At 50.6% G+C, this 27,177-nt stretch overlaps 2 protein-coding genes across 5 annotated transcripts; one reads left to right on the forward strand and one right to left on the reverse strand.

Moving 5' to 3' along the window:
* Window positions 1–1,795: 1,795 nt before the first annotated feature.
* On the reverse strand, window positions 1,796–7,366 carry LOC146543415 (uncharacterized). The gene is made up of 3 exons (XM_085236160.1): window positions 7,313–7,366; window positions 3,378–5,770; window positions 1,796–2,931 (listed from the first exon to the last, which is right to left on the reverse strand). The coding sequence occupies exons 1-2, from the start codon at window positions 7,364–7,366 to the stop codon at window positions 4,760–4,762; spliced, it is 1,065 nt and encodes a 354-aa protein (XP_085092286.1). The 3' UTR covers window positions 1,796–2,931; window positions 3,378–4,759.
* Window positions 5,181–21,682, forward strand: GATA2 (GATA binding protein 2). 4 transcript variants are annotated; one of them, XM_085235672.1, is made up of 6 exons: window positions 5,181–5,384; window positions 10,916–11,350; window positions 11,979–12,578; window positions 15,033–15,211; window positions 18,042–18,167; window positions 18,982–21,682. In XM_085235672.1, the coding sequence occupies exons 2-6, from the start codon at window positions 11,122–11,124 to the stop codon at window positions 19,279–19,281; spliced, it is 1,434 nt and encodes a 477-aa protein (XP_085091798.1). In that variant the 5' UTR covers window positions 5,181–5,384; window positions 10,916–11,121; the 3' UTR covers window positions 19,282–21,682. The 4 variants fall into 4 exon arrangements, with proteins under 4 accessions (XP_085091798.1, XP_085091800.1, XP_085091799.1 ...); XM_085235674.1 differs by having other exon boundaries at window positions 5,182–5,384; window positions 15,066–15,211; XM_085235673.1 differs by lacking the exon at window positions 5,181–5,384 and adding an exon at window positions 10,149–10,518.
* Window positions 21,683–27,177: the final 5,495 nt, after the last annotated feature.

A 27,177-nucleotide genomic window follows, 5' to 3' on the forward strand; every position in this document is an offset into this window, starting at 1 on the left:
CAGCTCGAGATGAGCATCTTTGATCTGAGCCCATCGGGGCTGTTGGCACTGCTATAAGACCGTACGAACGTACGAATCCACGAGGGATCAGCGGGGCTTAAATCCTTCTCCAACTCCCCAAGATCTTTTCAGGCACAGCGACAGGAGCGGGGATAAATCACGCATCTCTAGCGCGGCACAAAGCGGGCAATTAGCAGACAAAGCTGCCCACCAGAGCCCGATGGAGCAGAACAAGGAGATTTTCTTCCCAGAGACGTCTGCTGGAAGCTGTCTGAAGCATTTCCATTCCCTTTGGCTTTTAATCGCGAGGTCAGCTCCTTTCTTCCTACCCCAACGTCCTCCATCGGGGCCTCTTTCTGGGAACTCACAGCAACGCACCAGATGTCACAGAGGCAGAAGAACAGCCCAGGGCCAACCTGGGGCATTTCACCCTCCCCCGAATCCCATACCACTCAGAGCCACATTCGTGGGGCTAGGGGAGCAAAATGCCCATTAAGGCCATCCTTGAGCAACCAGGATTGGGGGCAGACCCTTCCTCCGGGGTACAAGCAGAATCCCAAGGGAAACAGAAGTACTGCCCTGAGGAATGGGTGTGCTGTGGGACATGCAGCTTTAGGCAGAGGGTGCAGCTCCTCTGATGCTTCTAGAGGGTTTTTCAGGGCTGCAGACCCCAAACAGCACATCTGCTGCTGCCAGGATGAGAAGGATGCAGGAGGGAAGGGAAGAAACCACAAGGCTTAAAAAAAGAAAACCACCTACGTTTGGGGACGCTCTGTGCTCCTCTTCAGAGTTGCAGCTCAGGGTGTGCTTTTGGCCCTCTGCCCTTTCCTATAAACCCCGTTACCAGAAACACAAACACCAAAGGCAACACAAGTAGTCCAGGACCTAAGATTTAAAAGCACAAAACACATTGGCCCTAAAAACACCACTGTCTGCTCCCTTCTTACAGGGTCAGAGCCTGAGAGTGAGCAGGCAGAGCCGCAGGTGTGGGCTTTTATGGGTGCACAGGTGGGAGAATATGGTGAACCGTGAGCAGGTGCTCAAACACGCACACAAAATTCCCTTCTTGGGTTTTCAAGAGTGACCGAGGGTAAAAAGAGAGAAAAACAACAACAACAACAACAACAAAAAACAAAGAAAGAGCCGCAGCTCTTCGTAGAGCGGATGGCAGCCAACCTCTCCACTCGTGTTTTAACGCGTGTTTTTTCAAACGGCCGGGATTTCTGCCCGATCCCTCGGCGATGCTCGGTTTGGTGCCCGGCTCGGCCAGAAGGTGACGCCGTCCGCCCGCAGATCGCTGCCGGCCCCAATTAGCGGCCGTATCGCCGCAATCACGGCTGCTGATAGAGATAAATGGGGAAGGCGCTATCTGCGCAACAATAGTGTGTGGGTTTTTTTTTTTTTTAAGAGGAAAAAAAAAAAAAAACTTTAGGGAGGAAAAAAAAAAAAAAACAATTGAACTTTTCATCAGCCGCTAATCGTGATTTTTTTTTATTGCTTTGCTTAGCATTTTCTCGGGGAATAAAACCTCAGAGGAGCCCCGTCTTTTGTGGGAAATGAAAGGGCATATAAAAAAATGAATGTACATGGATTCTAAATATTTCAGGTTGTATGACTTTGTGTTTGACCTTAGCAGAAGATGAACTAATCCTGCAATATAATAGACTTTCATAGAGATATGGAAAATGGCTGCTTTTTTATCTCGGTTGCCATGGGAACCATCAGAGAGAAGGCCTAGCTGAGATGCAATAGAAGGTTATTAAATGTGTGCTTGTGTATATTGGAAAAATACAGCTTTTTGTCATCTCGTGTCACTCATAGGTCTTTAATACGTAATGTTTAGGTTATTAATAAACTAACACAGGTCCATTTTTTATAGGGAACAACTGTGAATACAACTATAAAAAAATTAGTACAAGTTGAACATTTGCAAAACTCCTGTGCATGGGCAGGGCTGCTGCTCACCCACAACTTCCCACGAAGTTTCTCTCCTTTTCCTGGACGAGGGGACGGCTCCCACTGCAGGGGACGGGCAAAGGGAACCGGGGCACTGCGGACACCGTGTGCTTAATGGGGCAGTGCTGGGGACGTCAGGAGTGCAGAGCGAAATGCCGTCTTGTTCGGTATCTGAACACGAGGTCAGAGGCTGCCGGGGAAAGAAGGGGGTGATGAGAGCTGCTCAACGCTGTGGAATCACCTGCTCTGGAGCCAGGGCTGAGAAGTGTTTGTTGTTAGGCTGGTAGTGGCCAAAATAAAAATAATAAAAATAAGGGAAGAAAAAAAAAATTAAAAGTTGAAAAGAAGGAGAAAAAATATGAAAAGGAAAGGAAAAAAAGGAGAAAGAGGGAAAAGAAGGAAAAAAAAAAAAAAAAAGGAAGGAAGGAAAGGAAAGGAAGAAAGGAAAGAGCCTGGTGCTTCTCCGAGCGGGCAGACTTCAGGCTGACTCCAGGCGGGAGGAATTCCCCTTCTATGGGGTTTTGCTGCCCTGGGTGTCCCGGCCCTCCCGCGGGATGAGGGTCTCGCTCAGCTCCGAGCCGGAGGTGCCGAAACCCCCGGCTTTGGGGTCCTGCCCGGCTGCCCCACAGCGCAGAGCAGCGGATGCGGGAGGCGATGCGCGGGGCGAGGCGGGCACCTCGCGTCCCCCCCGCGGGTCCCAGCGGGGCCGAATCCACCTTGCGTCGTGCTTCGCTCTCCCACCCCGCTCCCCGCGTCGGGGAAGGGCAGGGGACACTTCTGACGGCCCCGGGGGTGTCCCGGCCCGGAGGGGCGCCCCGCGTGCACGGCAGCCCGGCGTCCATGCATACTAAGTACAGCAAGGAATACATAGATTTTGCCTATCTGCCGATCAAACGCGGAGATCTGCTCTGGTAAATGATGCATTAGATGCGGTGGCTGTATTTGTTGTGTGAGTTTTGAAAGGGTTCCGATAATCTGGAAGCGAGAGATAAGGAACACCATTTATTCAGCAGCACTTTGGAACCAATTTTCAACCCTGTTCAACCCCATTCTCCAGCAGCCTCCAGGAGCCCAGGAGATAAGGATTGGGCTATTCATTATCTTCACAAGGAACAAAGATTAGCTAGCAGAGATGAAAAATTACCCCTGGATAGTAATAATAAGGAAGCGAACCTGGAGAGTTGCTGAGCCTATATTCTCCCCACTGCTGCTGCTGCTTCTTCTCTTTTTAAAATTCTCTCCCTCTCTTTTTTTTTTTTTTTTTGTTGAATCAATATTGAAAAGGTTGGTTCTTTTTTTTTTTTCTTTTTTTTTCCCCCTCTTTTCTTATTTTATTTTTAAGAAAGAAAAAAAATTAAAAAAAATAAAAAGCCTTCCCCGCTGTCTATCATATTTCTCCATATGAAGAATATGATTGTTACCGTGGAAGAGAGCTGAGCACGGTCTCTCCTTCCTCCCAGACTTTCAGATGACATCTTTAGTACAGAAGGCAAACAGCAGAGGAAAGCGTTCTTCTCTTCCAAGGAGAATCGGGGGGGACACCGCGTCCCCCCCAATGTCCCCAGTGCTTCTGGCGGTACTCGGGGGCGGCCCTGACCCCGCACACAGCCCGGGATATCCCGGCACAGCACCGCGGATCTCCCCGGGAGTGCAGCGGTTCCTCTGCGGCTCTCAGCCCCCCCGGCCCCCGTTTCGGACACCCCCGTGTGCCCCCGCCCGGAGTAGTTTTGCACGCTCCCAAAGCCGCTTTTCATGTGGTTTTTACTCCAGGGCGACGCTCCCCCGTTCCGGAGTCGTTCCGTGCAGGGGCGATCCAGGGATGCGGTGCCGTCTCCCTCGTCCTGGGCACAAGGGAAAAAGAGGGGGATATGTATATATGTATATATTTTAATACCGCATTCTTTTGTATTTTTTTTTTCTCCTGCATAAATCTGAGAACGTATCTTCTCTCAGAGGATGAAGGGTAATACAGGAGGAGTAATTAAAACACTTACTTTAGAAATGGGCTGCGTGGAGCTGATAAGAATTATCTCCCGCATATCAAGGACCCTTTTCCCCCCGAACCATATCACAAAGACAGACAGAAAATGCCAGCAGAATAGGATTCCCCCCTCCCTTTCCCTGCTCACATTTTTACCTCCATTATGATGATAATTCCGCTCTCGCGAAACTTTTCTCCTTCCCTTCCCGAAACGTATTTCGTTCCCCCGCTCCCACAGGGCCCCCACCGGACGCTCCGGCCTTTGTCTTTCCATTAGGACATTTCGCCCGCAGCCCGCTCCGGGGGTCTCCCCGACCCTCCATCGGAAAATCCCCCCGCGCCCCGCGGCGATCCGGCGCTGCCCCCACCGCCGCTCCCGGCGCTGCCCCCGCGGCCAACCCCGGCGCCCGCCGACCCCATGCAGCCTCCGGGGCTCGGCGAGGGGACCCCAGCCCCGCATACGGGCACGCAGCGAGAGCAAAAGGCACGGCAGGTGAGCAGTGCCGAGCCGGGGGCTGAGGCGCGGCGACATTTCCCAAACCGTTCGTTCAGACTGAATCGCCCAGCGCTACGAAATTTGTATTTCACCGTTTCTTTTCTAGCTATAACAACGACTCGTTGAGGCTTGCGCCTCTCCCAGCTCCTCTGCCGCCTCTCTTAGTTGCAGGTGCACAGCCCGAAAGACTGAGTTTGGGAAGGGAGACTGGGGAGAAGAGACACGAGGTTAGTCAAAAAAACAGGCTGGTCAACGCCAAAAATTAAAATAAAAAATAAAAAAAAAAGCCCGGCACCAAAGGGTGGAAGAAAAATTAATAGGAATATTTAATATCCATAACTGACATCACAAAGCGCTCCCCCAGCCCACCCCACCTTCCTCGGGGTCCGGTGGCGGAGGAGCGGCGCGGAGCTGCGGGCAGAGGAGCCCCGTTCGCAGCGCCGGGGATGCGAGCGTGTGTTGTGTTGGTATAATATCAATTCATTTAAAATATGAAAGTCAAGTCGCGTAGACTGTGACAGCAACCGTAACAAAAGGTGCAAGCAACAGACAATGTGATGTGCTTGTACAGATATTGTAATGATGCAAATGAAGTGGAGGGGACGAGCTGCCTTATTATGTACATAAATACACAGTGGCTCGCCGTGCCATCCTTGAATGCAGGAGAGTGAGAGAGAGAAGGGGAGGGAAAGAAGGGAGAGAGGAAAAGAGAGGGAGGGAGGGAGGAAGGGCAGGGGGGAAGGAGGGAGGCAAAAAAAAAAAAAAAAAAAAGGGCTCAGCTCGAGAAGTGCCGCCAGTTCGAAGCAGAGCGCTCCTCGGGCAGCCCCTCCGCCGGCTGCGCGCACCCACGGGCGGGGGAGGACCCGCGGCCGGAGCCCCCTCCCCAGCCCGAAGGGGAGAGCGGGCGCTCCGCAGGCAGCGGGCGGCGATCCGCGGCGGGAGGCAGGCAAGGTAAGGGCGTGCGGCTCCTCAGCGATCCGCGTCCCTCCGCCCGGGGCGGTTTTCCCCGGGGAACAGAGCGGGGCGGTTTGGTAAAGAACGAAAAAATCCCCGCGTCCCTCCCCGGCCTCCTCCTCCCGCAGCCCCGGCTGGAGGCACCGCAGAGCCGCGGGGCTGTGCGGCTCTGCCCGGCGGTGCCCTGCGGGGAGCGGGGCCGCCCTCGTTCGCTTTTCTTTTCCTTTTTTTTCCTCCTTTTTTTTTTTTTTCTTTTTTTTTTTTTCTTTCCCCCCCCCCTCCTCGGCACCCTGCGGGGAGCGGGGCCGCCCTCGTTCGCTTTTCTTTTCCCTTTTCCTCCCTCCCCCCCCCAGCCCGCCCCAGCTTTTCTTATTATCACTGCGCTAATTATTTAAATCTCCATCTTTGAAAGTTTGCATTTCACCCAGGGCAGCCACTTTCCCGGAGCAAAGGGTGTGTGTGTGCGGAACCCCTCGCCCCCTCCCCGCATCCTATATCTCCTCGCTCCCATTGTTGGCAGATTTGGACAGCAAACACAAAGATGCGAGGGTTGTTCTGCCCGGAGAGAGCACCTGCCCGCCGGGAGCCGCCCGGCCCAGTCCCGTGCGGCAGCTTTATGGGGCTTTGCATGATTTAGAATTACCCCAGCACGGCCCGCTCCTCTCTGCTGCTCTTCCACCGCTCTCTCTCTTTCCTTTTTTTTTTTTTTTTTTTGTGCATGTGCAAAGTCCCCCTCTTTATCCGCCTTTTGCTTTGGGGTGCCGAGGCTGGAAGGCAATAGGGGAAAAAAAAAAGAAAAAAAAAAGAGATATAGCCAACAGGAGCGTGGATTTGAGGCAATTTCAATAAGAAAAGCGATTTCCATCAGGGAGGTGCGGGATTCTCTGTCCGGGATTGTTCTCCCCGAGAGCATCTTTATGAATTAAAAGCAATTAAAAAAAAAAAAAAGAAAGAAAGAAAGAAAGAAAAAAGAAAGGAAAAAAAAAAAAAAGGAAGAAAAAAACAGTCGGAAGTGTCAGCCCGGTTCGGGCGCTCCGCGGGCGGTTTCGGACCCGCTGCGCTGCGGGGAAAGCAATGCGACCTGCGGGGCACCTCCTATGGCGGTTCAGCCCGAAATCACCTTAAAAAGGAAAAAAAGGGGGGCGGGGGGAAAAAAAAGGAAGGGGGGAAAAAAAAAAAAAGAGAAATCCAGCTGGCTCCTGAGAACGAAATCTTTCGAGGCAGCGGCTGAATTTTTTTGGTATACCTTTCTCCGGATGAATGTGTCCGTGCGAAGCCCCCCGCACGCGTTCTGCTTTGGGAACGTGCACAAAAGGCGGCGCCGGGGGGAGGGCGGTGGGGTCTGTGCTCCTTATCCGTGGGCAAAGTGAGGGGAAAGTGCGGGCAGAGAGGAGGTGAAGTTGTGCGCGGGGGTGGATGGGCACGGGGGGACCCGAGGTTCCCACGCTGGAGGACAAACCTTTGTGGGGTTGGGGGGGGAGGTAAGAAGGACAGCAAGGCGGCTTCTGTGAGATTAAGGGGGAAAAAAGGGGGGGAGAAAAAAGCAAAAGAGATTATTTCGTGGTTTATTCCCCGAGCCTTTTTTTTTTTTTTTTTTTTTTTTTTTTTTTTTTTAATGAAGCTTAAATTGGGTCTTGTGGTTAAGAGGTAACTGTGTCATTTTATAACCCTATTAGCAGCCATTAATATGTGCTGGTAATGCACACGGGACGGGGGTGTGTGGGGGGGTAGAGATAAAAAGGAAAAGCGGAGGGAAAAAACATCGAAAAATTAAAAAAAAAAAAAAAAAAAGGCGGAAAGAGAATAATCCCCCACCCCGCCTCACCTCCCAGAAAAGAAAAACATAAAATAGAAGGGGGAGAAGGGGGGGGCTGGGGGGGGGAAGGAGGAGGTAAGAGCCCCAATCCGGGTGCGTAAATAAATACTGCGATATTTGTTTTCTGGCTTCGTGTCTGCCCGGGCAAAGGTGTCAGCTCCATCGCTAACTGTTGCTAAAACACGGCGCCGTCTGCCCCCCCCCGGAGCGATGTGACATCACTTGTCAATCACATCCAGAGGACCAGTTGTGCAGCCAGCGCTGGGAAATCTCCCTTATAACAAGAAATAATAATAATGGGACGGCAATAAGAAAATAAAGTTGATAGAAGTGAGGCCGGATATCAGTTTAAAAAAAGAAAAAAAGAAGAGAGAGAGAGAAAAAAAGGAGAAAAGGGAAAAGAAGGAGAACCGGGAGCTGCGGGGCTCGGCTGCCCGCGGAAGGGGCTGCGGAGCGGAGCGCAGCCGGCTGCCCGCATTGCCCTGCGCGGCGCTCCCCGGGGGAAACTCATTCATCCGTTCTGTTTCCAGCCTCGGGCCCGCAGTTCGCTCACCGGCACCGGGGATGTGAGATAGGAGGGGAAAAGAGTAAATAAAATAAAACATAAGAAATGAAAAATGCTCTAAGGAACGCTCGGTAGGAATCCTCACTGTTGAGGAACCCTGTTCTGTTGAGTTGAAGTCTGGCTTCTCCCCGTCGGAGCGCTCATTCGTTTTGCGGGGGGTTCAGGGAGGGGGATGCGGGGCTTTGGGCGCTTCGGGAGGCGCCGGGGCAGCGGGACCCCCCGGGCGGGGCCGGGCTCGGGGCAGAGCGGCCGGAGCCGGAGCCCGTTCGGCCCTTTTGTTGTGCTTCTCCCTCCGGCCCCGGGGTAACCCGAGCCGGGGGCTTCGGGGAGAGAGCCCTAGGCGGGCAGCTCCGGGGTCTGCCTCGCCATAAATCAAGCCGCCTGATTAATCTTTACAATTTGTCTTTTAAAACAAACACGAACGAATTATCAGCTCGTTAACTGCGATTTTATCACCTGCCTAAAACAAACAGCCCACCCCCTGACCCCCACTCCCCAAACAACAACAAGAAAAAAAAAAAAAAAGAAAGAAAGAAAAGAAAAAGAAAAGAAAAAGAAAAGAAAAAGAAAACCCACAAAACTCGGCCTCGTGCCGATGGCAGGCGGGCAGTAATTAAAACATCCGTAATAATCATCATCGGAGCGCTGGGCATGGTCGGGGCTGCGGCTCCTCTCGGGCAGGGGGATGCCCGCACCCGGCCTGGCTGTACTGCGAACAGAGACCTACCTGCGAGCGGCCGCTTTGGTTCCTACTCGCCCTTTTTAGAAAATAGTCATAATAACAGAAGGAAAGTCTCGGTTTGGGGATATCTATCTGGTTTTGGTAGAGTTATTTCTGCCCGTGGAAAGAAAACACCTTCGGCCGTAGAAGGAGAAGCCGGACTTTTAGAAAGCTCGTTCTGTTCTCGCTCTGCCTTTTAACTTTCCTTTTTTTTTTTTCTTCTTCTTCTTTTTTTTTTTTCTTCTTTATTTTCCCCTTGCTTTGTTTCCCTTTCCTCCTCCCTGGCAGCTCCGGCCCCAAGCGTTCCGGGCATTGGGCACTTTGCCCTCCCCAGCCCCTACCGCCTCCCATCCAGCGGGCCGCTCCCGGCCTGCCCGGCCCGGAGCCCCCCGAGCCCGGTTCGGGTCCAGGAGGCGGCAGAGGAAGGGCTGCGGGGATGGGGTGCTCCGCAGCCCCTCCCGGGGGCCTCTCGTAGGGGACAGCGGGCGGGGAGCAGGCAGGAGCGAGGGAGACCCGCTTCGCTCGGGCAGCGCAGAGAGGAAAGGGAGGTTTTTATTATTATTACCGTCGTTATTATTATTATTGTTATTATTTTTTAAAAGAAAGTTCATTTCCTGGCGAATTTGGCAGTGGCGGTGACGTCAGAGCCCCGGCGTCGTAGTGACTGGGGCGGTCGGGCCGGGGGGGGTCGCGGCTCCCAGCGCTGCCCGGGGGGGTTCGGAGCCGTGCTCCCCTCGCCGCCTCCTCCAGGCACCCCCGCGTCGGTCGCGCCGTCGGGTCGGAGCCGCTGCCGTTGCCCGGCGGGCTGTGCTCCACGATTTCCTCGCTCGGAGAGTTCAGCGCTCGTTTCCCTTTTCCTCCGAAAGCAGAGGTTTGAGGAACGAGAAGGCAGCGTCTGTGCATCGGGACCTGCGGCAGCTCCGATAGCGCAGCGGGCGTCTGGCTGCGACTTTCCCTGCGTCGGTTTTGGTCTTGCGTTGGTTTTGTTCTGTTTTGTTTTCCTTTTCTGCCCCAAAAGCGGATGGGTCCCGAGGCGCTTTTCGGGAAGACCCGGAGCTGATCCCCGCTGCGGCCGCGGCATTCCCGCTGTGCGGGGCAGCTCCCGGGCACGCACGGCCCGAAGCACGGGGGTGACTGCGAATAATCAAACCGTTTAAAGAACCGAGGGGGGAAGGAAAATAAAGGCAGAGCTGCGGCGCCGCTGCCCCACCGGGAGGGACACGCCGCGGACCGTTCCCGGGAGCGCTGCCCTGCCCCGAGCCCGGCCGAGCGCTGCGGGATGAGATCCGGCCGTGCCCGCTCGAAGTGGAGCCTCGCGTTTGTTTCTTTTTGCCGTTTTCCAACTAACGTGATGCCATGAGCGACCGCGCTGGGCTCCGTCCCGCTGTGCCCCGTTCGGGGGGGGGGGGAGCCGTGCCGCCTCCATCTCCCCGGTTCCGGCCTTCATCCCCGGCCCCGCGCATCCCGGCAGCAGCGCAGCTCCGCGCCCGGGCACCCCGGCGGAGCCGCCCCCCGGCGCCGAACCCTTCCCGCCCCGATCTCCCCCCCCATCCCCACGCACCCAGCCGGGACCCCCCTATTCCGCCGATCCCCGCCCCACAGGGGCGTGCAGAGCCCGAGCGAGGAAAGCCCCCACGGCGCTGCCGGGCGAGGATGCTGCGGGCGGGGGCAGGGGGCGGAGGAGGGGGTCCGCGCCGCGCCCCCCCGGGCCGGCTCCGTTTGGGGCCGGGGGTGCGGTTGGGGGCGGTGTGGGGCGGCGGGATTGGCTGGCCCGGCCGCCGGCCCTGCGCGCCCCGGCCCGTCTGCGGCGCCGCGGCCAGCTGGCGCCAGCGCTCATATAGGATGCGCGGGGATGGGACCGAGCCGGCCAGAGCCGCGGCTTTGCCATCTGAGTAACACCCTCCATCCAACCTCCCGCTCTCCTCCTCCCGCGCTCGCTCGGCTTTTCCCCCCTTCTCTCTCCCTCTCGTTCTCCTCTCTCCCGCAGCCTCCGAGCGGGCACCCGCCGCCTCTCTGCCTCCCGCCCCGGGTAAGTGTGAGGCACGGGGGGGCATCGCCGCTTTCCCCCCTCGTCCCACCCTTCTGTCCCCGATCCTTTTCTCCTCCGTCCCTCGTTTTCCTTTTGTGTCAGCCCAAGTTCTCGCTGGGACTCTATGGGATCTGCCGTCCTTCCTTCCCCCTCTCCCCTTTTGAAGCCAGCTGGAAAAACTCCTGTTGACGTTTGTAGCGAGAGGGCTCGGGGGGGGGGGAAAGGAAGCTTTTGGATTTTTTTTTTTTTTTAAGTTCGAAATGAGATCTGTTTATTTAGTGACGGGAGGGCGCAGGGTGAGGAGTCGGGGGAGCAGATATTTTAGGAAGGGGGAGGGGCTCGGCCGCCACCTCCCTATGCATTTAGGGGGGACCCGCTCACCCCGTGTCTCTTACAGGTGCTGCCCCGCCACCCACCCGCGGACAGAGGGACGCGCTGACTCCGGGGCCCACCCCGCATCCTCCCGAAGGCGATCTCCGGACACCCGACGGCTTTCTCCTAAACAATCGCCCGTCTGCTAAACACCCCCGGTACCTCCGACTGCTGACCCCGACCGCCGCTCGCCGCTGCCCCGCGGGTGGGCGGGAGGGGAGGCCCGAGGCCATGGAGGTGGCCACAGACCAGCCTCGCTGGATGACCCACCACGCCGTTCTCAACGGGCAGCACCCCGAGAGCCACCACCCGGGACTGGCTCACAACTACATGGAACCAGCGCAGCTCCTACCTCCGGACGAAGTCGACGTCTTCTTCAACCACCTGGATTCCCAGGGCAACCCTTACTACGCCAACTCTGCCCATGCCCGGGCCCGGGTCTCTTACAGCCAGGCACACGGTAAATGAGCATCCGCTCCTCGGCCCCTTCCCCAGCTCTGTCCGTTCCGACGTGTGGGTGGGGAGATGTTCTTGCGGCCGCTTCGGTGTGTCGGGGCCAGGGGGGAAAGGAGATGGAAGGAAATAGAACAGAAAGGGAGGCACGGGTAAATTTTAACCCTAGCGATGACCGGGCATTGGCGGAGGGGAGGGAAAGAAGGGGAGGGTGAGAGAGGAAGGGGAAATAGTGTGTGCGGAGGCTCGAACTTCTCAGACACGGGTGCTTCCCGGATGCAAAATACGAACAGATTCGATTCGGCGATGGATTTTACCTGGGGTGTTTGTAGAATCTGAAGAGAGAGCGCTTTGGCAGCTCGGAAGACAGCACAGAAGGGGGTTTGGTGCTTGCTGTAGGGTGGGGTGGGGTGGAAACGGGGGTCCTTTGCTCCTTCCCCGGCTGGCTTTATTTCTCCGAGTTTCCCCGGGTGGTTGGGGTCTCCCTCGGAGGGCATGCAGATAAGGGGCTGTTTGCGGACCATGGCTGCTGCTCTCTGTGCTGGGAAATCTCTCCCTGCTCTGGCTCCCCTGCAGCTCTCTGGGCTGGGAGTTGGGATATTTCACTGATCCCTGACGCTCTTGTGTCCCTACAGCCCGCCTGACCGGGAGTCAAATGTGCCGGCCTCATCTTATCCACAGCCCTGGGATCCCTTGGCTGGACAGCAGCAAGGCGGCACTGTCTGCCCATCACCACAACCCCTGGACCGTCAACCCCTTCACCAAGACCCCCCTGCACCCCTCTGCGGCCGGAGCACCCGGGGCCATCTCGGTGTACCCCGGCAGCAGCACGTCCAGCACCGCCTCCGTCTCATCGCTCACCCCGGCCTCGCACTCGGGCTCCCACCTCTTCGGTTTCCCCCCGACCCCTCCCAAGGAAGTGTCTCCAGACCCCAACTCCACCAGCGCTGCTTCCCCTTCGTCCTCCGCTGGGGCCCGACAGGAGGACAAAGACAGCATCAAGTACCAAGTGTCGCTGTCGGAAGGGATGAAGATGGAGAGCGCCAGCCCGCTCCGCAGCAGCCTCACCAGCATGGGGGCCCAGCCCTCCACTCACCACCCCATCCCCACATACCCCTCCTACGTGCCGGCTGCTCACGACTACAGCAGCAGCCTCTTCCATCCGGGCAGCTTCCTGGGGGGCCCGGCGTCCAGTTTCACCCCCAAGCCACGAAGCAAGGCCAGATCCTGTTCGGGTAAGCGGAGCACCCCTGCCATGCGTTGATGCTATCCCTGGGGTGGGAGGACTAAATTTAGGGCCGTTGTGCTGCATGCGTGCGTGTCGTGGTTGGCTGTGCTTGTGGTATACGGTTGAAGCCGTAGGCGGCTGTAGGACCGGGGGTTTGTGCTAGCTCTCCTTGGGACAGAAGGGCAGGTGACTGCTTGGCCTCGCTGTGCTGCATTTTTAAATGGATTTTGTACCAGGCTTCCCTGGTGCCATCGTGCTGGCAGGGCTGCTGAGCCCCGGGGCACTCGGATGGGGCCGAGGGACACTGAGCGGCACAGTAGATCGCACTACAAAGAAGGATTTACATGGGGAAGAATGTCAAACAGCCCCCGGCAGGCTGTGGCCCCTGAGGGGCTCACGTTCTCCCCAAGTGGTTAACCCCCCTCAGTTCCACGTGGGGACTTTCTGCTCAGAGTTATTTCCCCTTTGATAATTTTTCATGTCTTCTCTTCAATAAGAGAGAAGGCCCCAGCGCAGGGTGAAAGCGAAACTTCCCCGGCCGCTCCGTGCGGGCCCTATTTCCTTCACATTTAAAGGAGCAAAAGTTCAAATATAGTTTACATACCAGTGCTAAAGACTAAGGTGTCCAGTCATCGCAAACTTACTGCAACCCAACCAGAAAACACTCCTTCTTTCCTGATCCACACATCTCTCTGCTCCGTAGTGCAGAGCTTTCCACAGCTCTGCCTTGCATTTCTACCTGGCAGTGCAGTTCCAAATCAGCAAACTGCGATGGTTGAAATGCTGATCGCGCTTTGAAATGACCCCAGTTGCACAACCAGACATAGAATTAAGGACATGTTTGTAACTCTGACCTTCCTGCTTTAAAATTCTCAGCATCAGAAGGAAAAGATGTATGATGTATTTCAATACGGTGTATTGGTACTGAATTAAGATAGCCCTTGAAAATTAGTGACTATATAAGCTGTTGCGTGTGTGTTCTTAAAAATCATTGAATACACCACATGCAATTATTTTTAAAGCAATTCAGCAGTGTGTTCCCTTAGGAGTTTTGCAACAAAAGCATCAGATACTTTAGAGCCTCACCAGCTCCATTTCAAACAGCCCCTCCAAAGGGAACACCGCAGTCTACTGTTTAAATGCAGTTGCTGCTACGTGCATGCATTCTTTTAGTAGTGTACGGTAAGAAGATGCAATTAGCAGCCTGAGCCCCTGACTTAGAAACAGACTCACGGCCCCCATCTCTGAAGATAACCGGATCTCGAGGAGCTTTTTATTTTATCCTGTGGTTGCCGGCAGCTTTATTAAATGGGGGAAGCTTGGGGCTCCGTTGTTTGTTTTTCCTTTTTTTCCTGCAAGGGAGCCCCCCGTGCTGGGGGGAACTGGGGAAAGTTCGTGACCACCCGGTGTTTTTGTAGGAAAGCTCAGGCTCACGACACGGCGACTCCGGCAGCTTCCTGCCCAAGGAGGGACAAAAGCTCCAAACGCAGCACCGAGAGCTCCCCTCATTTTTCACCGTGTTGTTTAAAAGCCACCCACTCTCTAGATTAAAGGAGGCACAACCCTGCTGAACTCGGCGTGGCCTGCTGCAGTTATTAGCAAAAGGAGAATTTCCTCTCCGCTTAAACGCTGTAGGATTTGCATAAACTATATGAAGAGATTTCTATATTAAGCAGACCTGCCCTCGAACCGTCGGAGGCGAATGAACTTCTAGCAGAGAGCTTTCCGAGGCACAGACACACGTAGGAGCTGCATGCTGGGCTTCTGTAGGGCCGCTCTGCCATGCCGTGTTTCCCATGTTGTGCTGAAGCACAAAGCAGTAACATGGGTAGCTGTTCCGCACTACATCTGGGGGGGGGGAATGACAGAAAAGGACTTTTTTACAATAATTCCCAGTGTCAGTGCTGGAACTGAAGTTTCTAAACGATCAGTATTGTGCCTTTAGAACAAAATTCATAACCGAGCCTTTGGCACGCTGTGTCTATTCCCAACCTGCTCAGCTTCGCCTTCCTGCCTGGTAGTGTTTGCAGCAAACAGAGCAAGCCCAGAAGAGGAGGTCTTTCTGCTTAGATTTAATTCTAGGAAACCCATTTCTTTGGTTCTTTTTCATCTTTGTTGTTGTTGTTGTTGTTGTTGCTTGTTTGTTTTACATCCTGTGTGTTCACAGGTGTGTGTGTGTGTGTGTATGGCAGAAGGCAAAGCCCGAGCACCGCAGTGCTGTGGGTACGGGAGGGAGCTCTTGTTCTCCCAGCACCAAACCGGGTCAGTCCTTCCCTCCCCACGGGGAGCACGAGCTGATCTCTGCTGGTGACACGCACTACTTGCGGTGCTCTCGAGGTCCCCGCTGCATGCGCTGCGCGTGTCCCCGCTGTCTGCCCGTGCTTGAACTAACGCTCTGTTTTGACTTTCGGAAAATGCCTAAAGGACAGTGCAAAAAGCTTTTGTGAATTTGTTTTTAAAGAAAGAAATCCGGTTTCTTCGTGTTTCCATTTAGAAGGCAGAGAGTGTGTGAACTGTGGAGCAACCGCTACCCCTCTCTGGAGAAGAGACGGCACCGGGCATTACCTGTGTAACGCCTGCGGGCTCTACCACAAAATGAACGGTCAAAACCGACCTCTCATTAAACCCAAACGAAGGCTGGTAGGTGTCTTTGACTTTCCTTGGGTTGGGGGATACATGTGGCAAAGAGACCACACGCAGGCACGAGCCCGACGCGTCCTACCGTGCTCGGCCCCATAGTCACAGCAGGGTCAGGCCGTGCCTGGGGGCAGATCCCTCCCACCCCTCCAACGTGCCCTGAGCCCCCAGCCGAGCTTCTGCGCGGCCAGGCCAGCGGGAGATCGGGTATCCGTCTCCCCGTTTATCCTCAGATGACAGCTTTTAATTTAATTCCTCATTCATTTGGCCTCTTGGGACGTTTTGGGAGCGAAAGGGTTATGAGCGTGAATGTTCTCCACCGTGTGCTGAGAAAAAAAAAAAAAAGAAAAGTTCCAGCTCCAAAAAGCAAAACAAATCAGATGAGTCAAAGCTACTGCTCCCTACTTAATAATTATTTGTATGAAAGCCATGAAGTAATTTTCACTCTTATATTCTCTGGCAATACTAATATTGGTTCCCTCCCCAGACAATCCCCCACTGTTTTAAAAAAAAAAAAAAAAAGATCCTATTATTTTTCCATGGAGTCACCTATACTTTGTATTTTCATTTGAGCCATTTAAAAAAAATGTCCTTTCTGAGCTCCTGGTAGTAGTTTCCTATCCGGATATCTGTACGTTAAAGATAAGGAAACTTTGTGTATCTGTTTCCTGACTCTAAAAGCTTTAGAGAGTTTCTATAGGCGAGCCTTGCCAGTCATGCTCGCTGTTTTGAAATTTCTAATACACTCTATTCCACAAATAAGGCGTAAAATGCTAAGAATAATAAATATATTTTTTTGGAGCTTTTTGATTTATGGTGCCTAAGTCCCTCAGCTACTCGTGGGCACGTTTCAATGAGGTTTGGAGAGCAGAAAATTGGCACCGCTGCTCTGACGCTGGGATGAGATGCAGAAGATTTGTCGTGAGTCAGAATTTCAGCTATGCAGGCTGCTTAGTGACTGACACACAGAAAAATGTTAAGACAACAGTGTAACATTATCGTCTCCCAGGCTCAAGTACTTTGCAGTCTGAATGGGACAGGCCGTAGAGCCGAGCAGTATCAGTGAGCCGCGTCCCAACCACAAACACAGCGCTCCACCTTCCCCTGTGCTGGGAAAGGGTTGCACTTCGTTTTCTGTGCTTACCCCACTGCAAGCAGCCAGAGAGCTTTTCTCTTCGTTTGGTTGTTTGTTGTTGTTGTTTTAATTGATTTACAGCTTTGTTTATTGCCCCTTTTTCCACTGTAGTTTGCTTGTTTGCAGAAGAGAGATGGCCATCTTTGGGAATGCGTTCATCTGACATGCAATAGCAAAGCCATCATTAATGTCAGTGCTCGGAGGTCTGGCATTAATTGTGTTTGGGTTGCATGAGCGTACTTGCAGTAGGGGGTACCCCTTCTCTCTGCCTTCGGCCTGTTCTCACAAGTGAGCAGGGGCTGAAATATACAAGTCCCAGAGGGCTGATTCCTGCTTTAAGCTGCTAAGCCGTCCATCACTTTGGGAAAGTTACAGAGCTGGAGTGTAAAATCAGCAGTGAGTGCCTACAAACCCAGCGCTGCCCCTCTGCGAGCCGGGTGGGTCAGTGCTCAGCGTTCTCGTCTGGAAAGGCCAAACGCTGGGACACCGCTGTCGGCTCGCAGAGGTGCTCAGCGCTTAACGCAAACCTTGCTGCCGCTTCACCGCGTGGTTCTCGTGGCTAATTGCAGAAATACCTAGAGAGCAAGGCCCTGGGGAAATTAACACCATTTATGTGTGTTAGTAAGCAAAGTGCGCTAATTTAAGAAAAAAAAATATCGAGTCCTCTCCTTTAATCCAATCGCACAAATTGAATTGTGTTTCGCCTGCTTCTGGAAGCAGAGCTGCAGCTTTCTTATATAAAATTATTTCCCAGAATTTGGGGTGCCACTGACAAGTCCACAGCGCTTCCAACCAACGAGCAGCATGTTATTGTAGGGCCTGCTAGAGAAAGGCCCATCCAGAAATCATCCGCTGCCTGCTGTCTGTTCTTCCTGCTCGTGTTTTGGGAGGTGGGTGAATGTTTGGGATATTTTTGCCCCCCCTCCACCCTGGTTTCGGCAGAACAATGCTGTTTAAATGATCCTTTTATATTTTTTTAAAGATGGTTGGCTGCGGGCTTGTCAGCCCAGAGACTGAGTAGGGACAGAGGCGGCAGCTGGGTCAGCGCAATCATTGCTGCGAGGCATGAAATTTGGTTTGCTAAATATTTAAAGAAAGTTGGAGCCAGTTTTGTTTTCTCCCTTTCACTTGTAAATGGAAACTGAATTTTCAGTGATGGCTCTGATAAATACTGCACCCAGCTAAGCAATGCGGTTGGTTTTCTTTTGTGGACATCTTTAAAGGGACAGAGGAGGTGAAGAGAAAAAAAAATCACATTCTTTAAGATCATTACCTCTTTTCAAACCCTACACTGGCACTGACTTAAGTTGGTCAGTTAAGAAAAAGGGGGGGAGAAAGAAAAATACATTTTCCTTACACAATCTAGAATCCTGCAAAGGGAAACCTTGAACAAATCAAACATCGATTTCCCCCTCCTAAAATTTTTTGTTCGGGGAGTTGAAGAGAAGCATTGTTTCCTTTGCACACATGGTGCCATGGGGCTCAGTGCTGCAGCCTGCATAGGAGAATACGTGCATTAAACAAAAACCCAACGGCCACAGCACGCGAAACTGACAGGAGCTTTCGTTCAGCCCCAACGCTCTGCAAAACCTCGGTATAGATCTCCCCAACCTAAATATCGAGCCCAAGTTGACCTTTCTCATGATCCCCCCCCTCCTCCCGCTGATAGATTTTTAATTTTCTCTCTCTTTTGGTTAGTCAGCGGCCAGGAGAGCAGGGACGTGTTGTGCCAACTGTCAGACAACCACCACGACCTTATGGCGACGCAACGCCAACGGGGACCCGGTTTGTAATGCCTGCGGACTCTACTATAAACTGCACAATGTGAGTATTTGCTCATCTCATGTGTCGGGGATTGATGTCTTAACTGCACGCTGTACACTGGGCTTTTATTGGTTTTGGGGGGTTTGGTTGTTGTTTTATTCCTTCCCTCATCTCTAAGGTTCCCCTGGGGAGTGACGGCCATTCTTTGTCGGCATAGTGATGCTAAGTTCAGTGACATTACAATGTATGAGCTTGGCTTCTAACGCTTGGGCAAAGCAGGCAAAATTGAGCATGACACTTGGTTTTAACTAAGCGTGTTTTGTGCATCTTTTGGCCATTGGAAATAGGCTCTGTGCAAGAATTGATCCCAATGGAGCATCTTCGTTTTGATTTCAAAATAATAATGCATCTAAGGCTTTGCGTTACTGTCATTTTCTTAAAAAGAAATTTGTTCTAAGCAGGAATCACTTATCTTTGTTGCAAAGTTATTTAAACTACAGGTAACTGAGGTTATTGCTCTTGGGTTGTTCACATCTTAGGTCTGAATTTAGGTCAACGTGTGCCTCCTGGTTTGATCTCATTCTCTTAGGAAATGAATGACTGAGGGCAAGCCTACGGGAAAGAGAGTCATCGGCTGCCAAATTCAATTCAATTTGTTTTTCATGTCTAGGGTTTTTTTGTGTGTGTGGTTTTATTAAACAAACCAATATAAACAAGTTCTGCAGAGAGAAACACCATTTTTTTTTTTTCTTTTTTTTTTGGCCAGAAAAAGGTCTCCATCCAGGAAAAACACATGGGGACTGTCCAAATATTTTCATTTTTGCACAATAAAGTCATTTTGTCGGCATGAGCCTGATTTTCTCATTTCTTGCAGGTGAACAGGCCTCTGACCATGAAAAAGGAAGGAATTCAGACCAGGAATAGGAAAATGTCCAACAAATCAAAGAAAAGCAAGAAAGGCTCCGAGTGTTTTGAGGAACTGTCCAAGTGCATGCAAGAGAAATCGTCTCCTTTCAGTGCTGCTGCCCTTGCTAGTCACATGGCACCTATGGGGCATTTGCCACCTTTCAGCCACTCTGGACACATCCTACCAACACCTACCCCCATCCACCCATCTTCCAGCATCTCATTTGGACATCCGCACCCATCCAGCATGGTTACAGCCATGGGATAAAACCTGACGACCAAGAGACCCACCCAGAGATTGAGAACATGGGGCTTTACCTAAGACGACACCAAGTAAGAAAATGTTCTGCCAAGAGGAGAATGTAGGGATGGCAAAAAAGGGGATCTCTGCTCCCGTGTGGTTTAACTCTTCATGCTGGACTAAAGCCTTGAAAGAGATGGGTCTTCTGCAGAATCGTGTAGTGGTGCCTGTAATGCACTTTGCCCCCTCAGGTATAAGGAAAAGAAGAACTCACCTGGTCAATATTCAGTTGTCTAGCAGAAAGCAAAAGGTGGCAGAAGCAGAAAGAAGAGGCTGGAACTGGCTTTCCTTTCTCTCTTTGTTATTACTGTGAATATTGTGAAGAGATATAAGCAGCCTCCCAGGATGGAATCGGCTCACTGGAAGCCACACATGCTGGATTTCTATTGTGGACTCTGTTTGGGGAGGGGGAAGGAAAAAGAAAAAAAAAAAAAAGGATGTCTTTATAAAAACTTAATTTTTAAAATGAAATCAGACACAAAGTCATATTTATTTTGCTCTTGTTTTCCACAAAAAGCCTCAACCCCTCTGAGTGCATGTTTTTGTGCTGTTGGTTGCAATGGCTACCCTGTATGAAAATCTGCCTTCGTAAATATGGGGAGGGACAAAATTCAGTGTCCCTCCTGAATTTGCTCCATCTATCTTCCATACCAAAATATCTCCTAGGAAGGGAAGAAAGAGAGGGTGGGCAAAGCAAGAACTGTAGCCGCAGCATGGGATTTCAAAGCGCCCAAGACGATGATTATTTTTGACACAATTTCTTCTTTCATGTTAGGGAAAAGAATGACTTAATTTAAACTACAACAACAAAAAAAACCCACACAACGGCCCCCCTCCCTGCTATCATATTATTCCTTGAACCAGACAGCTCCATCAGACTAACTGGTGGGAAGACACTCCCGGAAGGCAGTCCTGCACTAGCGAGGGGTAAAATACCAAATCGCTGCAGCTAACATGCAGCAAAACAACAGAAAAAAATGGCAGGGCATAAACCCATCCAACTCACAGACTGCAGAGGTTGCAGCATTTTGTTCTGTTGTGTTGGCAGCTGTTGCTTAAAAAATGCAGCTCAGCTCCTTGGGTAAACTTAGGGCAGCGCGGCAGCGGGTCCGCACGCAGCAAGGCAGCGTGTGCTGTCTCAGGCATCCAGCCCCCATGGACTTCGCAGGGAGGAAGGGCAGAAATGAGGTTGAGATCACTGGAGAGGGGAAAGGGAGAGACAATCAGTTTGAGCTTCACACATCCGTCAAATCCCAGACGCAGCGACAGCTGATGAGATGAGGGAAAGCGCCGTACGGCCGCCTTCCGTAGTGGGTTTTGTAAGAAAGAAGGAAAAAAAAGAAAAAAAAGAAAAAAAAATTTAGAGCTCCCATTATTAAACCACGTTGTACGTAAATGATCGAAAACAAAGCTATTGCCAATGTGAAGTGTATTCTATTGATTGTTATGATCTGATGCCTCTCGTGAACACAAGCTCCAGTATAACATACAGTGTACATATTTAGCTATACTTCTGATGAAAATGCCCCAGTGAGCAGAGGGGTTTGATAATGTAAACCATGTAAGCTTAACTCTGTGACAAGCTTCTTTCTTTTCTTTTTTTTTTTTTTTTTAACTTTTAACTTTTGTTGTTGATGGGGTTGTTGTTTTTTTTTTTTTGTTTGTTTGTTTTTGTTTTGGATCAAGCCAATTGTATCTTTACTGCAACAGTCCTGCTTTAAAGAAAGAAAAAACACAACAAAACAAATAAAAACAGATGTAATTTTCTTTTTCTAACCATGTAACTTGAAAATTTGGTAATGAATTAAGAACCAGGCAGACATGGAAAATCCTGCTTGCATCCTTTTCCTGGTCTGCGTAGGCATATAGGTGCACTTTGTAAAGAAGTGGAAACGAACGGGAAAACAAAAGCAGTTGGGAGAAATCACAAACCTTCTTAATCTACTGAGGGAAAAAAAGAATCGGATCCTTTTTACTTTCTACCTTTTACAATGGTACAGTTGTACATTATTTGTACCCGACTCAAATTTCGGTAGGATTTGTGCAGGGGGTGGGGAAGGGACGTGGGTGGAAGACAGGGATTATTGATACAGTTGACAAAGTGCAATATATTGTCGGTCACTGCAGCATAGACAATGGCAGTTGAGATTTAAATTATTTTGTACTTGTATCAGCATATTAAAAAAAATCTGCAGTATTTTCTGTTTTTATTTTAATTTTTTTATTTTGCTTATTTTTGGATTAGTGAACTAAGTTATTGTTAATTATGTACAACATGTTTATATATTGTCTGTAAAAAGCGTATGCTTTCCTCATATTCCTTCAAGGTGAATATTGCTAAGAATAATAAAATACCTTTTTTGTGAAATGACCTGTGCCCAGTTTTCTGTCACACAGGCTGCTTTCAGCAAGGAAATGTTAAGTTGGCAAAGTTGCAGTATAGATGTGGAAGAACATCCCAATGGGTTTCAGGGCAGAGCCTTTGTTAGACCAGGCACAGCTCGCTGAAGGCTCCCACTCTGGTGTGACAGGCAACACCACAAACACAGAAATCTGTTTCTTACCATTTGGTGTCATGCATGGCATGAAAGGAGCAAGGGGAGACAGCCAGCCCGGAGCCCCTCTGCTGTCTGTGCTCTGGGGATGAGGGTTCACCACCGGACAGCTTTCCCATGGCCAACACTTGTGGTGCTTTCATCACATGCTCTGGTCTGACCCACACGAGGAACTCTTGGGGCCGTACAAAGCAAAACAAAGCCCTGCGAGTGTCCCTGCGATGCGCAGGGGTGAGTGCTGCTGCCACTAAAACAATGTTTGCAAGAAAACTGCTAATGAACTTTGGGTTTCCTCCTTTGACCCCCTGGGAGTTGCAGATCACTTCTGTGGAAGCCAGCCTGGGATAACTCCTTGCTTATTAAGAAAAGAAAAAAAAAACACCAGTTCCTTTTTCAGTGACCATGTGCAAATTCCAACCTTTCATATCACTGCTTCTTAGCGGCGCAGCCTCCTCCCTGGCCCCGTTTGGAGGCCCAGCTAGCAAGCGGATGACACGGGGCCACAGCAGCTCTGGATGTGCTGCACAAAGCCCACACAGCCAGGACAAGGCCTTCCTGTGCCATTTCAGACAAGTTAATCATCTCTCTAAACTTGTTTAGCGAGGCTTAGTGCAAACACCCATTAAAAAAAAAACAGCAATTTATGGCATACCATGCAAGCTTCATTTACGAAGAAACACGTTCATCCTCAAACGGGTTTAAAATGGGGTTATAAGTAAAGTCACCCACCCTTGCTCCATATTTGAATGCCAGACACACTCTCAGAAGGAGAGAACAGGAGCAGCACCAACCACATCATTTAAAAAAAAAAAAAAAACTTGGAATAATCCAACCACTTGCTTTTGTTGCACATCACACACCCAAGCCCAGGCTTTGATGAAGATTCACCTCGATGTTGCCTCTCTGTAGGCATCTCATGGGGTCTGTGCTATCTGCTGGCAGCACTGGGCCGTGCTCCATCCCCGTGTTGGGATAGACCCGATTCCTGCAACACAAGTAATAAACAGTGCCACGTTCATTAGGTGCCACTAAGCAGCAAAAGATCAAACCACCCCTCCGCAACATGTATGTCGTGTTTGTCTCCAAACATTTTGCAAAGCAGAAGGAAAACAAACAGCAGGGAATGGAAATGGAGCAAGCGTGTAAAGTTCAATGCAAAGTGGAAGCACAGAGCTGGTACAGAAACAACAAATTGGGACTGATGGTCCTTTCACTATTGCCAAATACTACGGGACAGGCTTGTTGTGAGGAGGGAACCCTGACATCACTTGCCTTTGGTTCCTGTTGTAGGGATTATTGTTTTAAGCTGTGCTTAATTGTCATGTCTCCACAGCCACATCAAAAGCCGAGAAGATTAGGTTACAGGGAGTGTTTGATGTCAAAATACAAAATAAATAAAAGGAAAGCAGAAAAGGTACCTATTTTCCATGATGTCTAGTGAGGTTTTTGCCTCAATTTTTTTTTTTTTTAATTAATTAATTTATTTTTGCAAAGGTTGCACTTCTTTAGTGGCAATACTTCATTTGCTTCCAAACAACTCCACCGCTTTCCTGCAACAGCTCAAAGGGTTAATAGCCCCCCCTTTGATGGCAAACATGGTATAATTAACGCAAACTTCTTAAGTATCCTGGTGACCTGTAGATGGCCACATGAGAATTTTGTTATTTACTGACTTGCCAAACGTTTATTGCTTATAGCAGGACAAGTGGGAAGCAGGCATTAATTCTGATGCTGTTATCTGTGATTGTGTGTAAAGTTCATAGCAGAAAGTGCCTATATGTCAACTGCAATTAAACATTTCCCAATTTTTTTAAATGAATTTCACGTTGGTGGAGGGATTCGACTGCAGCCTTGCAAACTGAAATGCTGCCCATGGCAGAGGCACAACACAGCACAACTTCCCCTTACCTACAGGCTGAAAAAGAAAACAGTCAGGCGCTGTGGAGCACTTCATCCTTGACTTCTCCACTGAGATGGTCAAAGCAGTACTGACAATGGCATGGCACAGAAGGAGATTTTGTGGTGCGACATCTCCACTTGGAAACCAGCCTAAAAAATACCAAAAACAGAGCCAAAAGTGGCTATCAGGTGAATATGTTCATTTATTACCAACCTGGGCTGGATTAGAACACATGACCTAGAAGTAAAACGTTTCATTTAGCCCAACTCCCTGGGCCATCTGGTCCTCGCAAGTAAACATTTCTAAGTGAGATTAAGTGACTGTTCTTTAAGCATGGTGATCTGAGTGCAAACCAGGCTGCTCTGGATCTAACAGATCAAACCTCAGCAGCCGGCTGGTGCCGATTCAGAAACACCCTTTGGTTGAATGGCACTGGGTGCAATTCTCTGCAGCGATTCTTGGTTCAGTCTGAGTGTCACTTTCAGATGAAAAAAAAAAAAAAAAAAAAAGAGAATAAAATTAGCCACCAGGTAACACAATAGAGAATCAACCCCTCCTGCAAGGAAAGGTTTCTACACACTGCGGAGGGAGGGAACTGCTACTGTTTGGTCTATAAAAACTGCATCAGGGAAGTATAATGTTAACCCAGCCTATATGGCAATGCCAAGGAGAAACCAGCTACCTGCCTACATCCTGCTCCCACGCCCATATGGTTCTGCACCCTCAGCTGCAGGGAGTTACTTGCAGGAAAGCTGGCTCTGGTTCATGAGGGCCAATGGCATCCATAAATCACTTGAAGTTGAGCCTGTCAATGTAGAGTGTGAGCATGGACTTGTTTCTTCCAAACACTTCTGTGCTTCACCAAAGTCTTCCTTAGTTGCTTTGTTTTCCTCTAGAGCTCGACTCCTTGTGCCCACCCTCCATCACAAGAGAGGATGCAGCAGATTTCTTTGCTTGGGACACAAGAGTAAAAGAACATTTATGTTGACTGTTTTGATTATGATTATCTTCCATTCACTCCCACCTACCCACTGTGGCATTTTGGTAGCAGGTTATACTGCTGGAGGGATTTTTGGGTGTCTCTGGAAACTCCTAAAGGATTTTACTGTAAAATTTACATTCATTTACCACCTCCTACTGTAATTCAGTTCTTTCTGTAATCTTTTTCTTTCCCCCCTTCCCCCCTCACTTTTTGTAGCCCCAAGTAAAAGTACCCCATTTTGACAGTTGACCTGTTAGAAGAGAAGGGAGCAGACAGACCCACATCACTCAGGTAACCTCTGTGCCCACAGGCATCCTGTGACACTGCAGCTCTCCAGCTGAGCACAGATCCAGCACAGGGAACACGTTCCTGGTGACGACGCATCCCAGGAGACAGAGCACTGCCCTCCTGGCGCCAGGGCTCACCGCGATCCTCCCACGCTCACTTTCTGATAACGAGCAAAGGTGCACGACTCCGTGCCTCAGTTTCCCCTCTGCGAAACAGGCATCTCAAAGACACAACCTGCCCTATCAGCTGCCTGCGAGTGCTGACTCGCTCATCCCAGCAGACTTCTGGGCAAGTCGGAACAAAGCTCGGCGTGTGGTGTGTGCTGCTAGGCATCGAGGAAGGGCACAGCACTCCTCTCTCCAGGTTAGAGGCTCCTCCCTGTCCCCTCCATGCAGCTGCGTGCAGGGCAAAAGTGACACATCAGAGGAATTAGTCATTGCTCTGTGCTGCCCGCGTGCTCCCCGTGCTGCACACAGCCAGTCCATTGTGAAGCCACGCTGTCTCCATCTCCTATGCTGTTAGCTGCTGGCCTTCCTTTCACATGCTCTGATGGTCACTAGAAAACTGCAAGAGAACACAGTCACCGTATGAAACTAATTTGTCTCCAGGCCTTTCCCCTCCTCCGCCCGCCGTGCTCTCTTGCTACTTAACGCTTAAACCAGCTGAAGTTTACAACAAATCAAAGCCTCCCTATAGGCCCAGATTGTCTAAATACAGAAAACAGGAAGTGAGTAACCTTCAACGGGAAATTGTTCATCCGATGGAGGCCAAGACCCAAGGCCTGGCGCTCCTCGGTCCTGCCCTGCAGAGGCAGCACGGCGGTGCTGAGCGACACGGCGCAATGCGGGAGGAGCAGCTCAGCCAAACTTCTAATATGGTCAATTTGCAGCCACTTTGAATGAGAAGATGGTGTAGGACAGCAGATGGGCAGCTGGGAGGGTTGTTTTTAAGGAGATTGGGGATGAGATGGAGAAAAAGCCAAGGGTGGAAAGACATAAGAATCCAAACCTCCTCGGAAGCTGAAGGTGGTAAGAGTATTGCAAACACTTCCAGCACAGAAGGAAGGAGGAGATGCGTGACAGCCACTTGGTGATGGAAGGGAGAACACTTCATTTCCTAGGCAGAGCGAATAATGATTTATTTTTGTAGAGTAACTTGCCTGCTTTGCCCCCTAAGGAAAGATCCCAAATTATTTTACCGGTTGTTTATCTAAGTGTTATATTATTCACTACTCAATTGCAACCATTACTGGGGTGGAACACAGCAGCTGTTTAACAACTCAAAACAATGTCCCCTTTTTTACTTTAAAGGAAAAAAAAAAAAAAAGGAAGGTCATATTAATATCCTTTCTAACTGAAGGTGAACTTCTTGTTACGTGCTGCATCCAGTGATATAAAGCTTTGCTCACATTTACACTTCTGCCAGAATCCCCCAAACTCCAAAAACCAGTGTACACAAACACATCCAGCCATGCCTCAGCTCTTCCACCCTAGCTCTGGACAGGGCCAATGGACTGTGTGACACAGAGCAGCCCCTGGCCCATAGATAGCTTTCTTCTGACCCTTTGGAGCCTGTTTATCCTACAGGCTTTTTTCCACAATGACTTCACCAGATTTCTTATGGTTTATAGGAGAGAGTAAAACTGGATTCATGGCATTTGCTTCACAGAGACTTTCTCTCTTGCACAGAGATGAAGCTTAGTTAGATGCTTTGCTAACAAACCAGCTGGCTAGCAGAAAGATGCTCTTAATTAAACAGCCTCTCTGGGGAGAACTCTGTCTTTTTTCCCATCGCAACAGGTTTCCTCTTTGTCCTTTGGTGGGCAGGTGTTGTCCCACTGGGACATGGAAAAGGGCAGCCTCTGATCCGACTAAAGATATTCCCATTGGTAACAGATCAGCAGGGGCATCCCTAAATTGTGGGAGAGTATGCCTATCTTGCTTCACTGGCTGGTGCATAATAGAGCTGGCTCCCAGTGATACATCCATGGCTTTTAACAAGAGTCCTTTTCTCCAGAGGGGTAATGAAAGGGAAAGGAACCTGGAGGGCAATGTCTGTGTCTGCCATTGCCAGAAACCACAGCTGGTCCTGCAAGTGATGGGAACGGAGACAGCGCTTCTATCCAGGAAAGATGCAAA

The sequence above is a fragment of the Meleagris gallopavo genome, chromosome 14 (assembly GCF_905368555.1).
Source record: "Meleagris gallopavo chromosome 14, MGAL_WU_HG_1.1, whole genome shotgun sequence".
Lineage (NCBI taxonomy): Eukaryota > Metazoa > Chordata > Aves > Galliformes > Phasianidae > Meleagris > Meleagris gallopavo.